This window comes from Mangifera indica, chromosome 2 (assembly GCF_011075055.1).
Source record: "Mangifera indica cultivar Alphonso chromosome 2, CATAS_Mindica_2.1, whole genome shotgun sequence".
In the NCBI taxonomy this organism is placed as follows: domain Eukaryota; kingdom Viridiplantae; phylum Streptophyta; class Magnoliopsida; order Sapindales; family Anacardiaceae; genus Mangifera; species Mangifera indica.
Genome location: NC_058138.1, coordinates 5,493,517 through 5,511,070, shown reverse-complemented (window position 1 = coordinate 5,511,070; position 17,554 = coordinate 5,493,517). Strand labels below are relative to the sequence as shown.

Sequence of the window (17,554 nt, the reverse complement as noted above, 5' to 3'; positions counted from 1 at the left end):
AAACCGAACTATTCTTCAAGCTAAGTCAAACTAAATCATGATTTTTGAATAATTTGGTTCGTTTTTTTTGTTTGATTTCACATCTCTAATCAACTTGTTGAATTGAAACTTTAGATTAAATTTGCTTTAAATCAATTCAAATCGAATTGACTTTGTTTGAGGCACTGACAGTATATTAGTTAGGGAAATTGAAATTTTTAGTACTATTTTATTCCGTGTATACAAAATTGCCACATATCCTAAAGCTTTCACAAATATACCACAACAGTACTCATCTTCCCCAAAATACCCCTCTTCAATCTTTCATACACAAATTCTCTCTCTTCTTCTCTGCAACTTTTTTTTCTCTTCTTCCTCTTCTTCCAAAGTGATAAAGGAATCACTCTCTCTTCTCTCTCATCTTCAAAAACAAAAGCAGGAAGGAAAAAACTGAATTCTTCAGATTAAAAATTCTGCTAAGTGAGGATATAAAAAAAAAAAGAGCAACCCATAAAAAAACTCAACTACATCTATTTTATACCCTGTAAAAAATGACTATCGAAGAATATCACATTTAGTTGGATTTAACTGGGAAAAAAAATTACCATTTAAGAATTAAAACTGAAAAAAAAATTTGCATTTAACCGAAAAAAAAAGTAAGAAACGCATGTGCTAGAACCCAGGGGTTGACGTCAACACCAACCCTTATATAATATATAATAATATTATTATAATATTATATATTATTATAATATATTTTATAATATATTATAATTAAAAATATAATTATAATAATATTAATATTAATATTAATATTATAATATATAATATATAATATTATATATATTATCTAAAATATATATATATATATATATATATATATATATATATAAAATCGAATTACAAGCTTTTCTTTTTAATGATTAAATTTTGCTTTTAGGATGTTTTAGGATGATTTGCATCAAAATTATGAGAAATTGCTTAAGGGGGAAAGTTCTTTGGTTGTAGTAAGATCTGTCCTAAAATATAATCCAACTCAATATAAAGGTTTTTTTGTTCTTTTTAAGTTATGAGCCCCACTACAAACATTGAAATAAATTGTTGAAATGTAAATGCAAGCTAGCCTGGCTTGCTATTATTTTAAGAGTACAGCCACTGTCATATGGCTGTTGCCTAGAAGATGCGCTTGCTTTTGTCCGACTAATTGTCCACCCACTTTTAACACTTTATCAAATAGCGTGTGGAAACGAACTTTGGGTGGGAATTTACTTGAAGAAAAAACCAAAAAACTTTGGGTGGGAATAAGTCCTTCGGCCTAAAATAGACTTCTTATTGCACAAATGCCGAAGCAGAAAGCACATGCACCATATTCAGACTCAAGTAACTTGAAAAAATAATTGCTATTACACTACCAGAGAGAGAAGTGCTCACAAACAGCAAAAATAATACAAGGCCTTGAGTTTGAAATTTGAAGTAGGACTTTTTGGCCCATAATATCCATTTTTGTCCAGTTTAATTAGAAGCAGTACAGGGAAATTACTTGTAGAAAATTGAGAGAGGAATAATACTATGGTAACAATAATGTTAAAAATTATAACAATATTAAATTTTTTTCTCTCGTGTCTTTTCCTTCAAATACCACTAAAAATATTGTGTTTTCTATTGTTTTGAGAAGATGATGAATGATTGCATTCAAGTTACGAGCAATTGCCTAAAGGGGAAACGAGGAAATTACAAAAACAGAGCAGAGTCAAATTTTAAAATTAAAATTTTAATTAATCTGATTAAATATTTATAAAACCAATTATTAGACTTGACTAGATCACCATTACGAAACACATGGTTCACATGATGGAGCATCTAATGCTTCATCATCACCCATTCACTTTAATGACAACTGGTGACCCAGGACCACAACTCTGTACAAAGAATGTTTGAACCACCTTTCACTTTTGGTCAGGACAACGATGCTACGTGCTTAACTTTACTTTACTTTTGTGAAATATCCTGTACGCGCCATGTGTTCACGGGCACTTGGTGTCCTCTATGTCTAAAATAATAATTGTCCTGAAGGTCTGTCCATTGAAATACGATTGTTGGAATGTAAATACAAGCTGGGCCAAACCTGCTATTAATTTAAAGAGTACAGTCACAGTCAGGTGGGTGCTGCCTTGGAAGATGCGTTTGCTTTTATGGGATTAATTTATCAAATAGTGTGGTCTTGTTGTTTAACAAATATTGTGTTCACACGGTGTAAGTTTCCGTTGTCAAATCATTTGAATTTTGTGGAACTTTGAGTTGATAACAAATCATAGCCAATTGATTCTTCTTCACTGAAATCTCTCTCCATCTTCGGTTCTCTTCTCACAATCATTCAGAAACCACTCAAAAATTCCTTCTCTCACAAACCTCTCTGAACCCATATCCTTCAGATTTCTTCAGTTTGTACCTTACTTGCCCTGCTACTTTCGCTCTTTTACTTCCTTTATTTCAAATTATATTTTTGCCTATTTCCGGTTCTCTTTATTTTTGAAAAAAAAAATCCGTTTCAATATTTCTCATTTCTTAAAAAGAAAAAAAAAATCTTTGCAATCTGTTATTTCTCGTTTACTAGAAATTTTTTTCTTTTTACATTTCTCTTTTTTATTATTAATTTCGACAATTGTGTTTACTCTTGTTCTGTGATTTTTTTTCATTTGCTGTACTTCTCATCTGTTTTTCAAACTTAAAAAAAAAAAAATTTTTTAAAATGGTTGATGTTGCCGGAAGTATTGGGGGTGTGTTGAGTCCTGTCCTTGAAGTTGGCAAGTGGTTGGCTGTTCCAATTTGTCGTCAATTCAAGTACTTGTACAACTACAGCACCAATTTCAAAAATCTGGAAAAGAAAGTTAAGGAGATGACGAATACAAGAGACGAAGTTCAGCGTAAGGTTACTGTTGCTGAAAGAAACGTGGAAGAGATCACCCCGAAAGTTAAGGATTGGCTGAAGGATGTGGAGAAGACAATTACAGAATCAGAGCAGTTGATTCAAGAGAAAGCAAACAACCCTCGATGTTTTAAGGGATTGTGGTCCAAATACAAACAAAGCAAGAAAGCTTTCAAATTAATCCGCGATGATATTGATCCACTCCTCCAAAAAGAAGAGAAAGAAGAGAAATTCGATAAAATTTCCTTTGCTACTATTCCAGAAGATATCCGGCTTGTACCTAGTGAAGATTATTTGGTACTCGAATCAAGAACCTCCATTATGAAGAACGTATGGGATGCATTAAAAGATGAGAATGTGTACATGATTGGTGTTTATGGGATGGCTGGTACTGGGAAGACCACTCTTGTGCAGAAAGTTGGTGGGGAAGCGAAGAAGGATGAATTATTTGAGGACGTTGTTTTTGTTGAGGTATGTTTGAACTTTCTTATGATTATATCGAGTGATAATTATTTATATGATTGCTATTATTTGAGTAAAATTACTAATAGACAAATGAAAGAAAATAAAATAGCTATAAAACAGAATTATTTTTCTCTGTTTGTTATTCTTAAACTGGCCATATTACTCTTATCTTATAGGTTACACAAAATTTGGATACAGAAAAAGTTCAAACAGAAATTGCCAACAAGTTACGCGTAGAATTCAGTAACGAGACTGAAAGAGCAAATAAGTTATATGAGAGATTGAGGAGCAGTAAGAAGATCCTTCTAATTTTAGACAATATTTGGGAAGATGTTGATCTCAAGACTATCGGTATTCCTTATAAAGCCGATCGTGGAGGATGTAAACTCTTGTTCACAGCAAGAGACTTAGATGTATTGGAGAAGATGCGTTCTATAAATAATTTCAAGATGGACATTTTAGCAGAAAAAGAAGCTTGGGACCTATTTGCCAATGTGGCAGGTAACTTGTCTTATAGAATTTTCACTTGTATGTTTTTTGAGTTTCCTTAAAACCCCAGAATGCATGTAAATACAAAATGCAATTAGTATAATCCTAACTCTCATTACAGGTGACGTTATTCAAACAAGTGAACTGAATTCTCTAGCAAATGATGTATGCAAGCAATGCAAAGGGTTGCCTGTCGTTATTTGTGCTATAGCTAAGGCATTAAGAACCAAGACTCATCCATCTGAGTGGAAAGTAGCCTTAAAAGAATTGAAAGCTCCTTTGCCATCCAAGTTTGAAGGATTCCTAGAAAAGGAATACATGAAAATAGCCTTAAGTTACGAGTATTTAAGAAATGATGAACTTAAGAAAACATTTTTAATTTGTAGTCTAATGGAAAATAATGCTTCCATTTCAGACTTGTTCATACATGTTGTGTGTCTTGATATACTTAAAGGAGTTAACTTGACAATGGAAGATGCACGTGATCGACTGGATAAATTGGTCCGTGACCTCAAAGATGCTAGTTTGTTACTTGGCCAGGTTACAAGCAAATATTTTGCTGTGCATGATGTTATCCGTGATGTTGCTATCATAATAGCATATGTTGATCATCATGTATTTACAACAAAAAATGACATTGAACGACATTGGAAGAATAGAGATAAACTCAGGAAATCCACAAGAATCTCCCTCCCTGGTGATAGTAATATTATTGATCGACTTTGGCCTGATGATTTGGATTGTCCAGCTCTTGAATATTTCTATATGCCAAACTCTCGTTTCAATTTCCCAAATGACTTCTTCAAGGTGATGCCGATGCTCAAAGTTTTAAATTTAGCTGGATTGCACCAATCGTCATTGGTGCCATCCATTTGTAATTTGAAAAAACTTCAAACACTATGTTTAGATTTCAACATAATTGAAGATGTTGCTATTATCGGGGAGTTAAAGAAACTGAAAGTCCTTAGCTTGAAATATTCAATTATTAAGGAGTTGCCTATAGAAATAGCTCAGTTGACTGAATTGAGGTTATTAGATTTAAGCTATTGTGGACAGTTGCGTGTTATTGTGCCAAATGTGATATCAGAATTATTGCAATTGGAAGAATTTCATACAAAGGGATGCCCTATTGAATGGAAGGTTGAAGTACTCATGGAATTAAAGCGCTTGTCCAATCTCACAAGTGTAGAATTGGATGTCAGAGGTAACATGGTGCTACCTGAAAGTTTTTTTGCCAAAGAGCCTAGAAGGTACAAAATATCAATAGGAAATTATTGGGAGCCTAGAAAGAGCTTATTTCTAGAATATGGCGAACATGAGAAGATGTTGGAAGTTACAATTAATTCTATCAAGTTTCTAGAAGAATTTAATGTATTCAAGAATGCTGAAGTCTTAGGGTTGGTTGAAGTTTCAGAAGATGAGAATTATGTTGAGGATTCAAAATTTGATTTGCAGTCCAGTGAAATCATGCCATTATTTAATGAAAAGCCATTATTTAATGAAAAGGTTTGATTTATTGTATTTCTCTATTATATATTCTTGTTTTCTTTTATACTTATTTACATTTATTCACATATAGTTGTGATATTGTGTTATTATTTTCTTCTTTTTTTTTTCTAGTGATTTAAATTTTCAATTCAATTTCACTACCAAGTCCACTTGAATCTCCATACAATGCAATTTCTGTCAAATTGATTTTATTAAATTATTTCTTTTTAAATTTCTTCTCATATAAGTTTATGTATATTAAAACCACAATTAATTTTGGTTGCAGGTTAATTTTACCAAATTTAGAACATTGGTATTGTACAATATTAGTTTGGGAAGGATTTGGGACAGCCAAATTTCAACTTTCTCTCAAAATTTGAAACAATTGAAGTTGGAAAGATGTGGAAAGATGACATATGTGTTTCCATTTTCTATAGCCAAAAGCCTCAAACAACTTCAAAGCCTAAAGATAAAATCTTGTGAGGTTTTAAAGAATATTGTTGAAGAAGAAGAAGGAGCAGAAGTTGTTGTTAATTCTATTTTTCCACAGGTAACCGAATTGGTGCTCAAAACTCTACCAAAACTTACAATTTTATATCCAGGAATACATGCTTCAGAATTCTCAATGTTCAAAAAGTTGGTGATAAAAAAATGTGGAAATTTGCCTTCAAGATATTTGGGCTTGCAAGATGATAACAAGAAGGGTGCACTTCCAATATCAGAGAATAAGGTACAAATCTCTTGTTTTAAATATGTGATTCTTAATGTCTATTTTGCTTGAACTGAAATCTGTAAAAAAAAAAAAAATTGAATGATCAATTGAATCTGGACAATTCCGTTACGGGAATAGACAAGAGCAAAATATTATTGCAATTTTGAAAAAAATTGTCTATAGACACTATCTAATATGAGTCACACATTTTAATTGCATTATGTGATTTATAGCATCTCTTTTATTTTTTTATTTTATTTTTTTGTTGACGTAATGCTAAGTTGTAAAAGCCAAAAAAATAATTTTATTTTTTATTAGAAATATATTTATTATTTAGTAGGTGCATGGTCTGTCTTATTATTGGACAGCTTAATGAGTTGACTGATTTTTCATTATTATTGATCTTATATACGACTGAAGTAAGAGGAAACAGGAAAAAATTAAGATTTTCCAAAAAAATAAAAAGTATGTAATAACGAATAAGTCTTTAATTAAACTTTTTTTTTTTTATGAATATGTAGATCAACCACAATTTGGAGGATTTTGAATTGACGAATGGTGCGAGAAACATTACTTGGCGCGGTGAAATTAAATCTCTTGAAATCAAGTTTGATTACTCAGCATATATTCCACTTGGACTCCTCCAAATATTTCAAAGTGTGAAAAAGCTTACACTATTTGTGTGTAAATACAAAGAAATTAAGAGTGTATCTAATCTTCCAAATCTTGAAGATCTAAGTGTTAAGTATTGTGCGATGATGAGTCTACTGCCATCTTCAGCTTCCTTACAGAATCTTAAAGTTCTCCGTGTCAGCTGTGCAAATGCATTACTTACCTTAATAACGCCTTCAATAGCTAAAAGTTTGATGCAGTTAAGAGAATTGAGCATATTTGAATGTGAAATGCTGCTTGCAATAATAGAGAATGAGGGAGATACAACAACAAGTAGCGAAATTGTTTTTGACAATTTGAAGTTGTTGTCACTTACAAAGTTAGAAAGTCTCGAATGTTTTTGCTTTGGGAATTACTCTTTTAATTTTTCATCACTAGAAATATTAATTATAAAAGAATGTCCTAATTTGAAGACTTTTTCTCGAGCAATGATAAACACTCCAAAGTTGCACAGTGTCAATTGGAAGGAAATAGGGAATGAGGGGAATGCTCTTAATAAAATCGTACGTGGATTGTGCAAAAATAAAGATGAGGTATATATGCAATCAATTAATTTGTTTTCTATAATTACTTATTTATGCAAGTTTAGTTAGTTTAGAAAAAGTGACAAAGAATTTATGCAATTTTTAATTACTTTATATTGAAACAATTATCAACTTCTAATTGAAACAATTAATGCAGGAAATCTCAGTTGATCTCAAGTACAAGGCATTCCAAAATGATATTTCTATAGAAATTTGCTACGATCAACATCCAACTTCCTTCTATCAAAACTTGACACAGTTGATCTTTTGGAATTGTGGAAATATAAAATTTGTATTTCCACCTACCATTGCCAGAACTCTCCACCAACTCCAACAACTAAAGATAGGGGATTGTATGGCTTTAGAAGAGATTGTCGCAAAAGAAGGAGCAAATGTTGTGGTCAATTTTGTCTTTCCAAATGTAACCATATTGAAGCTGAAGAATCTACCAAATCTTACAACTTTCTATCCTGAAATACATACTTTAGAATTGCCAAAGTTAAAGGAGTTGGTGGTGAGAAATTGTGACAAATGTCTGAGCTTCAAAAGCAGCATTGAGGAGAGTGAAATTGATAGTTTAGATCTAAAAGCTATCTCCTTGAATGATAAGGTATGAATATCTTCTGGCAAAAGAATTAATATTTTCTCTCTATATGTTTTAACACTTTATTCAAAACTTTAATTGTGGAATTCTTATTTTCTTTGACTTTCCTTTGGAACTGAAGTTTAGAAAAATTCATGGTTATTTGATTTGAAAATTTTCTCTTTAGGATTATAGCAATTAGAGTCATTTAAGTCCTATTTTTTAAAATATATTATCCATTATAATTTTAGAAATCAACAATAAAATTTTGTTTTTACTCAAAAAAAATTTGCAACTTGAATGCATACTAAACAGGTTCTAGAAATCAACAATAAATTTTTATTTTTACTTTGAGAAAAATGTGCAACTTGCATGCATACTGAAAAGGATGATAAATTCAAAATTAGTGTAACTGGATTAAAGTTTTGTTTTAAGAATATTAAATACTAACTGAATTTGATTTTGATGAATTTGTAGATCAACTCCCATTTGGAGGTATTTGAATTACAGAATGGTTCAGCAAAAATTACTTGGCAAAAGCAATCTAAATCTCTTTTTATCTCTAAAGTTAGGTCAGCATATATTTCACTTGGACTCTTTCAGAGACTTCACAATCTGAAAAGGCTTCTACTAAATTACTGTAATTACAAAGAAATTAAGAGTCTATCAGATCTTCCAAGTCTTGAAGTTCTACATGTATCTTACTGTGAAAAGTTGTTGAGTCCACTGCCATCTACACCTTCTTTTCAGAATCTTAAAGTTCTTCAGGTAAAATCGTGCTATTGGCTCTTTAACTTAATGACACCTTCAATGGCTAGAAACTTGGTACAATTGAGAGAATTGAGCATATCATGGTGTAACAGGCTATTTGAAATAGTAGAAAATGAGAGAGATGCAACATTGAGTAGTGAACAAGTTGTTTTTAACAATTTGAACAAATTGTCACTTGAATATTTAACATTTCTCTCGTTCTTTTGCTCTGGGAATTACTCTTTCAATTTCCCATCTTTGAAAGAGTTAATTATAAAAGGATGTTCCAATATGAGGTCTTTTTCTCAAGGAATGGTAAGCACACCAATGTTACACAAAATCAATTATGGGGAAAAGGAGATAGAAAATGGAGGGAATGACTTGAATTCAACCATACAGCAAGTACACAAAGTAAAGGTATGCATTCAATTGATTAGCTTAAATAGATTTCTGCAATTTTTTAATAATAATATATTGTGGGTGTTAATTATAATAAATTTGTTTTAAAAATGTAGACCTTGATTCCACATACTAAAAAATATTAGTTTGTGCAAATACTGAACATTATTATTTAACTAGTGGTCATCATACATTTTCATGCCTCTGTACTAGGATAAATTGGCTATCAATTCATTATATATTTTTTTTCTCCTTGGTTCTTTTTTTTTTTTTTTTTGGTATGTTTTTAAGATAAAATTAATTTAAAATTGATTGACACATGATTTTTCTTTAGGTTGACTCCAATATAAAGACATTGGAATTAAATGGAAGGGATATCATGATGATTTGGCAAGGAGAGTTTCAAAAGAACTTTTGTGAAATCGAAACTCTTGAATTGATTATGGATGAGTATACACATATTCTGATTCAAATCCTTCAGAAATTTGTCAATCTTGAAAACCTTATATTGAAAGTGAGTTCATACGAAGAACTATTCTCGTTTGGAGAAGGTGAAGAGGACATTAGAGTAATCACAAACTTAAAACAATTAGCATTGTGGGGGCTTTTTAATTTAAAGTGCATTTCAAAGCAAGACTCTCGACTAAACTCAATTCTTCAAAATCTTCATTCTTTAGACATAAACTATTGTCACAATTTGACTACTTTATTGCTGCCTTCACAATCTTTTGAAAATCTAAGGACTTTGAGGGTATATCATTGTAATAAAATGCAAAACTTAATGACATCATCAACAGTCAAAAGTCTAGTGTGTCTTGAAAGTTTATCAATACAAGAATGTGAAATGATGGTAGAAGTATTAGCAACTGAGGGAGATATAGAGAATAGTGAAATTGTTTTTAAGAAATTGAAGGACTTGCACTTGAGTGGTATAGAAAGTCTCACACACTTTTACTATGGGAATTACACCTTAAAATTCCCATTCTTGGAAGGTTTACATGTGCGTGGATGCTCTAAAATGAAAACTTTCTCTAGAGGTGGCTTACGCATGCCAAGGTTACTACGGGTGAACTGGAACGACTGTTTAAGTGACCGAAATTCAGTTATACAACAATTACAAAATGGTACGTATTCATTTATTTAATAATATATTTTTTTATTAGAGTTCTCCATTCTCCTTAATTGAATTAACACTAATCAATCATGTACGGTTTTTAGTATTGAATTAAAATCCTAAGTGAGAAGCTACAGTAATTTCAAGTGATTTCAAGTAGTAGTGAGGTGTTTATTGACGTAATTCTTCATCTTCTAATATAATTTTCCACAATTTTTGTTTTTACCATTAATGCATTGTTCTCTATGATTACAGATTGTGCAAGGTTATGCGAAAGGTTCCCATTATAGCAAACTGCAAAGTCACATGGTAAGTGTGTGGTGTTAGATGAGTTTACATTGTCTTTTTAAACATAATGCATAAGAAGTCAATTGACTAAATAGATTTTGGGTATTATATTTTAAGATATTGGAAGGTTAAATATAATATTGATTAATAAGTCAATGGACTATAGTGACATTAGCCAATCATATAAATTTTGGTAGAGTTAGGGGTCTAATGGAAAGGGTGTTTAAAAAAATTTGGTAACTAAATCGAACTAATTTTTAAATAGAAAATTGATACAAAAAATCGGTTATTTGAAAAACTAGTTTAGGTACCAATTAAAAAAAAATAGAAAATCCGGTTTATCAATTTTTTATAAAAGGTTAACCAAATGAGACTAGTTTTAAAAAAATTGAATTAAAATTTAAAAATATTGAACCTATTTAAAGAAATTGAAAAAATTATATGAAAATAAGATTCAAAACCGATTAATTGAAAATTTAGTTTGGTTAATTGATATTTTTTGTTCAATTTCAGTTTATAATTTTCTCGAAATTATAAACTGATTTAGTTAACTAGTTTTGAACACTTCTATCTAATTGCAATGAGTCATGTCAAGTTTGCTCTAGTATCTAGCTTAGTAGCTTTATTTTACCGTCAATTTCAAACCGTCATAACAACTACATGATAAGAGTTTGATTTGAGCCAAGCTGACTTGAGCTCAAATGTCAACTTAGCTGAATCGAGCCAAAAATGAGCAGTCATAACTTGAGCCATATTGTTAAGAATTTGTCTGAGTTTAAGCCTTTTTCCTTTTTAAAGCCTTTTTCTCATCTGGTTGTTCTTCATAATGGCAATGCATTCTAGGCAGTGATCTTATACATTCAATTACAATGTACACGTGTTCAAATTTTGTTTACTGGGTCCGGGTTTGGTCTTTTTTGTTGCATTCAGTTGTAGTGGTGGTTAAATCCTTTAACCGTTTATATATCATTAAATTTTAAAGATTCATTAACAACCGTAATTGACTACTGTATGAATTAGCAAAACAGAGTTTTTGCAACCCAAAAGGATTCTTGTGACGTGGGATGTTCATATATCAGCAGTATCTCTCGTGTTTTGTCAATGCGGAATTCCCCTATGATGTTACACATTGGTATAACTTTATGTGGATATTCGAAGATGTTGCTTTTGATAATTTCTCTGCTCCCAATATTCTATCCGTTCGTTATCTCTGCACCTAAATCACCGATGTGGGAAATATGCTTTGTAGCAATCTTTTCTTTGACTTGGATATATCTTTCCACAGGCGTTTGTTAAGAAGAGAACGCTGAAATGTGTTGCAGATTACATTGTTGATGTAGCTTGTAAACCGGCTGGACTCAGTCACAACTATGGAGCCATATTTATCGTGTAAACTGTCTTGCTAATTCTCAAAGTATATTCACTTCCACGTTTGATTCTGAAGTTTCTAGTCTCAAATCCATGTTTCCTGCCTGTTTCCATCTTCTGGTGTGTTTTCAGCCTTTTCTCTCTAATTCCCTAGAGGTCTCTGGCTCTCTGTGGTTCTCCTTTGCATCGGCCTAGCTTCTTCCCGTGAGTTCTTGGGTCCTGTGGAGGCACCGTTCTGCTGCTGGTCTGTTTTGGCTTGGGTTGGCTCTCTGCAGCTGCTTTGGTGCTGAAATCCTCTCCTGTTCTCTTGCCTTTCTCCTTCTGTGGAGTTGCCGATTCCTGCATCCCTCTCCCCTGTTTCTCCCCTGCATTGGGGTTCATTGGGTTTGTTGGGGCTTTTGCTGCCTTACTGCTGCCGAATTTGAGTTCTTGGCTGCCGGTTCTGCTGGGACCTTCCTACGTTTGATGGTTGCTGCTTTCTTAATCCTTTCTCTCCCAGCATCTTTACTTGTCTCTCCTGGAGCGTTCCAGCAGTGTTTTTGCGCGGGTGGCTCTTGGTTGTGGTTCCAGTAAGTTGTTTCTTAGTGAAATGGTTGCACATTGGTCCATTTCTGTCCTTGCTCCTGGTTCCTGGGATGCTGCATGCTGTATCAGGTGTGTGCCGGTTGACGCTTCATACTGTTGGCTGGGTTCATGGTTATTTTAATTTCAGTTGGTCGTCTCAAGTACGCTTTCTGTTCTTAAGTGGTTTGTTGTTGGTTTGCAATTTAGTGAGAGTTTTAGCCATTCCTACAATCAACAAATTTTTTTTTTCATAGAATCTAAGTATTTTTAGAAAGAAAAGATCCTAACAATATGTTTCTTTAACGTTATGAAATTAGACCTTTTCATCCAGTTTTGGAAATTTGAAATTTGTGTTTCTTTAACATGTTGGAGATTTTATCCACAAATCCATCTAGTTTTAAAATGAAGTATGGTAATTTGGAGATTTTTATGATGATTTCCTCATTTAATTAAGGTTGTTGATGAATTTTAGGCCATATATATTACAATTCTTGTAAGTTAGTTAAATCTTAATTTGGTTTATGTTTTCACTGTGCCTTTGTAAATAGGGTATTGTTTGTAATTGAGAGTGCCTCTGGGAGTTTGTGATTTTGTTTTTGTTTTTGTTGTTTGTAATCCACCCCTAGTTAATATTAATTAATGCAACATTAACAATGGTAACCTCGGAAGTAATTTTTTACTTACTTGATGATATGTATAGTTGAATTTGAATCAAACTGAGTTTGAACTTGTCACAAAGTTGCTTGAGCTTAGCTCGCTTGAAAGGAATCGAGTCGAGTTTGGGTTGAGTTCAAGCTCAATTCAAATAAAAAATGACAAAAATAAAATTGCTTTATTGTGCATTGAACAAAACAATGTTGTTTTAATCGATTTATATCGAAAATTTTTAAACTCATAAACTTAACAAATTGAACATCCTAATTTCACTTAAACCGAGCTTGTTTCAGGCTCATTCGAGCCAAATTTGTTTTCAAACTTGAATAAATTCAATTCGAATCCAACCTAACAATATGATACAAATCTAACATATTTTATTTGGATTTTAAATAATTGAACTAACTCAATAATGTTTTCAAACAAGTACCATAAAATATTGGTATTGACACTATGAGACTCGTTATTTTCCAAGCTTGAAAACCTTAAAACAGAAAGAAAAGTTTCACTGCAAAAGCGAAGGCACTATCCAAATGGGGGCAAAAATAAGAAACACCTGATTTTTCTACCAAAGTTTGCATACAGGAGACTTAAATATAAGGATTATAACCAAAGGACTAATGGTTTCAAAAGCTCTGAGAACCATACAGCTTTCAAAGAAGAATAGCAAATACAGTGGCAAACAGCTAAACTTATGCTGCAGAGGGATGAATTTACAAATCCATTTATTCTGAGAATACCCGACAATAAGAAGAACAAAGACTTGTTAATTCAACACATGCTCGGGAATTCTGTTAGGAAGAACTTTACGGCATTGTGCAACCTTCGCGTGGCTCATCTTAATATCTTCTTAAAATGATGTGATCAGAGGAGAATGAGTAGCTTCCACCAGAACATTTTCTATGTTTATCTAATTGCATTTGGATGTGTTTTTCATAAATTTCTGTAATTTGTGTCATCTGTTTCTGTGCAAACTAACCAAACTCTTGCCTCTTCAATGCCACTTTTAAATCACGCCTTGCATTTAGAGTTCTCATGGCACCACGAACTATATGAGAGGTAGGAAATTTTTCTGCAGAAATATTCCATCCAAATTTGGAAACATCAAGATCATCCTTGCAATTGTCGATAGAATCCAGAAGATGCAACAGATGATCAATTTCTTGTACCTCAGAGCCTAGCATTGTATACTCTTTGACACATCAAGCAAATTTTCAATTGAAACTTCATCTCTAATTGAAAATCTAGATGGTATCCATCATGTGTAAGAACTTTCATCACTAGTAAATCTACAGAATGAGTCTTGGCATGAGGAGACTTTTTAGTAACCTTATTGCAACAAATCATCTATCTATATACACTTAATACCCTTCAAACTATCAAGTGGCCCCTTTCCCTTACCATGGATAGCTAGTCAAAACTTTATAAACCAGATTTAGTGCCTAATTCAGGGCTGCACTTTGCAACAGCGATGATAATCGGCTGCCATCCTGCTTGATTATGAATAATCCATTTCTTTATGGTAATTACCATGTTCAAGATCTGAAGTATGTCACCTAATGTAAGCTCTGTCAAGCACATATTCTTCAAAATAGTAACGGCTTCATACCTATAAACAAAAATGCAAAGCACACAAGACAGAATGAAAAAACAGTCCAATTATAAATCCTAGAAGCTAAGTAAGGCTAAACTAAACAAACAAAGGAAATTTACCTGCATTGAGAAGCCATTATTGCAGATTGTCCTCCAGGAGACACCAGAAACTTTTTAATTTTTTCCCATGTCATTTCCGGTATTTGCATAGGATTACCAGCAATAGGGTTCACACATTTCCAGAGTTTCTCATTCTTACCAACATACAAGTTCATAGCTCCAAATTTTTGCTTCACTACCATCTGCTGATCAACAGCAATTTCCAAGGCTTTTTTAATGTCAATACTCCGATGCTTTGGATCCCCATATCGAATGCAATCAATTATATTACCTTCAGTCGGCATTATCTTTTCAATTTTCAAGAAGTTCAATATTAGTAACACAAAACCTGTGAGACTTTGGACACAATAAGAAGGTTTTGGACACCCCGACGTCCCCTATATGACACTACTAGGAATGTTAATCGAGTTCACGGGTGAAGAAAACAATAGCTTCCTATGCTGTATATGTCCATTTTGTGACTGACTCAATAATGCAGGCTTTGGATTCATGCTAGTAGGATCAAATTTGGTGACTCCACTACCCTTTTGGACAGCACTAGGAGGTTGATTAGGGAGATTGTTTAGCCCTAAAGGCTGTGGTGGATATTGATTTCTACAACCATTCTGAACAACACTGAAAGGAGCAAATCCATCCGGGCAAGGCCCCATCAGGGAACTCTTGGAATTATAATTTGTATCAGGGTGGTGATAATTTAGTGGTTTCTGATCTTCCAGAATATCAACTAGTGCATTATTACTAAATTTCTCATTAGGATTTCCTAACTGGGGAACTTGTGCATGAACAAAAGGCATATCATTAGGGACAGAAATTTTGTTACCAAGTTTAGTTGTTAATGGAGGGCCTCCAGCCACAAGACTTGTCCAGAGCCATATGCTCTTGGCAGCGGCAAGGAGAGGAGCTGAGGCTTTCTGCGGTTGAGCAAGCAGAATGTTGTATCTTCTCATCCTCAATTGATGGAGAGCATTGGAGAAATCTCTATCTCCAGAAATTAACATTATATTTGCAGGTGCAGGATTGTCCACTGCCCAGAACAAGATGTCCACTAGAATTTTCTTGTCACTTGCATCCTTAACCCCTGCTTATTCAACAAAACAACCCATAAATATTCATTGAATTTTCTGAAAATCTGCAACCCAGAATAACAAAATTCCTCAAAAAAAAATACAAATTCTAGGAAAACTAAGTCGGTAAGATCAAATTTAGAAATGTTAATCCAAATTCATCCTGATCAAAACAGAAAATTAAGTGTAAGTAATAAATTTTTTTGTGAGTCTAGAGTTATAAGAATCTTAATCTCACCTGCACTCCATCTGTATAAGTTAAGAATCGTAACAGTAAAAGCAAGAAAAGTAAAGTTGAAAGATGGTAATTATATATGATGATGAAAGAGGTACCAGGAGGGACTTGGTTGAGGGAGATGCCGGTGCTGGAAAGGGCATGTTGCACAGATTGAGGGATCCGATTGGTGTCACCATAGGCAGAAATGGACAAAGGTCCACAGTAATTCAACTTAGCAACGGCAGAGCTGATATTCTGAGCAATTGCATGAGGCTCACACCTTTTTGGGACCTGACAATTCTCTATATCCCACCACACTGAAGTCTTAGCCTTCACATATTGCTTCTCTGCAACTCCTCCTCCAACTCCCATGGCTGAAATCTCCACCTCCTTCTTCGTTCAACAGCTGTTCTCTATATAGATGTAAAACTTAACCCTGAAGAAGATGAGTTCAAGAAGCAAAGAGCAAAGAATGGACCAGTAATGTCTAGCCTTTTCTAAAAATCTATATATATAGGTGCATTGCAAGTATATGCTTCGGTGCTTTACCTGTGGTCTGGGGGATGACTAGGTCAAGTCTACTTGATTCATTTTCTTTAATTTCCATGCATACGAGACTTTTGATTCTTTGCATTTTAGTCCCTGTGGGTTCAAATATTATTCTTAAACACTAAGAATGCTTTTGGATTGAGTAATTTTTTATTATCTTAAATGAAATTTGAGCCTACGAAATTATCTAGAAGATTATTAGGTATCAGACTTTTTAGTCTTTCATCTTTTTTGAATCGAGGCCCAACTCGGTTCACGTTATTAGAACATTGTTTGTTCAATTAATTAACATATATAAATAATTATGATATTTGATTGGTAATAATAAAATAATAAAAAAATATTACTTTTTTGAAATACCCTAGAATATGTTAGCGGGAAACTACAACAAATCAAAGGTGGGAGATTTGAGATAAATGGAATAGGATAAATTGTAGTAAATCAAAATGTGTGGATTGAATAAAGAGTCTAACACTTATGGTTAAGGTATGTTGACCCACCTTGGATCAACATCGAGAAAGCAATGTCATGGGATTAGGTGGAGGGCAATATCAAAGTGGTGATGGTGATCCGGTGGAAAACAAAAGGTTGGTGACAACAAAAAAGGGACAGTCTCATGAAGCCAACCAAAGAGTTTTAGTGATGTAAGTGACGGGGATGCAACCAAGAAATAGAAATCTTGGTGAATGACGTTGTGAAAGAGGAAAGATTGCAAAGGTTAAGGGTTACTTATTATTTTAAGAGTAATAGTATGTATACTTATTTTTTATACATAATTTATATATACAGATAATATATTATTTTGTAATTTAATATTGTTTTATCTTTAATTTAAAATTATATGATAACATACCATTTATATATTATAATCAATACACATAATTTTATTGTTATTTTATTTAAATAATAAGATGTTTTTATCCTAAAATAATAATAAATAAGGGAAAAATTGTAATTAATAATTAGATTATTTCATATTACCTTTAAATTATTTAAATAATATTTTTTATTATTTAACCAACTAAATAAGATAATA

The 17,554-nt window shown here is 32.7% G+C and overlaps 2 protein-coding genes across 14 annotated transcripts in view; one reads left to right on the top strand and one right to left on the bottom strand.

Moving 5' to 3' along the window:
• Positions 1-16,428, bottom strand: part of LOC123209130 (meiosis regulator and mRNA stability factor 1-like) — a 75,913-nt gene extending 59,485 nt beyond the window's left edge. Inside the window, exons 1-4 of one of the 3 annotated variants that reach the window (XM_044626923.1) lie at positions 16,086-16,425; positions 15,509-15,766; positions 14,689-14,975; positions 13,391-14,584 (exon numbers count right to left, since the gene is read on the bottom strand). In XM_044626923.1, the coding sequence (XP_044482858.1) occupies positions 14,962-14,975; positions 15,509-15,766; positions 16,086-16,341 (528 nt within the window). In that variant the 5' untranslated portion in view covers positions 16,342-16,425 and the 3' untranslated portion in view covers positions 13,391-14,584; positions 14,689-14,961. Of the gene's footprint in view, positions 1-13,390; positions 14,585-14,688; positions 15,767-16,085 lie in introns of those variants that run through there. The other 2 variants (XM_044626921.1, XM_044626922.1) reach the window with 2 other exon arrangements.
• Positions 2,075-12,834, top strand: LOC123209126. Of its 11 annotated transcripts, none has more exons than XR_006500960.1 (12): positions 2,075-3,376; positions 3,547-3,871; positions 3,981-5,365; positions 5,634-6,077; positions 6,581-7,264; positions 7,413-7,865; positions 8,316-9,005; positions 9,322-10,111; positions 10,357-10,410; positions 11,418-11,521; positions 11,675-11,778; positions 11,890-12,834. XR_006500960.1 is itself a non-coding variant. In XM_044626913.1 (10 exons), exons 1-9 carry the CDS (start codon positions 2,729-2,731, stop codon positions 10,389-10,391), a joined length of 5,454 nt encoding a protein of 1,817 aa, XP_044482848.1. In that variant the 5' UTR covers positions 2,075-2,728; the 3' UTR covers positions 10,392-10,410; positions 11,675-12,834. The 11 variants fall into 11 exon arrangements, 3 of the variants coding, with proteins under 3 accessions (XP_044482848.1, XP_044482849.1, XP_044482850.1); XR_006500959.1 differs by having other exon boundaries at positions 11,410-11,521; XR_006500958.1 differs by lacking the exon at positions 11,418-11,521.
• Positions 16,429-17,554: the final 1,126 nt, after the last annotated feature.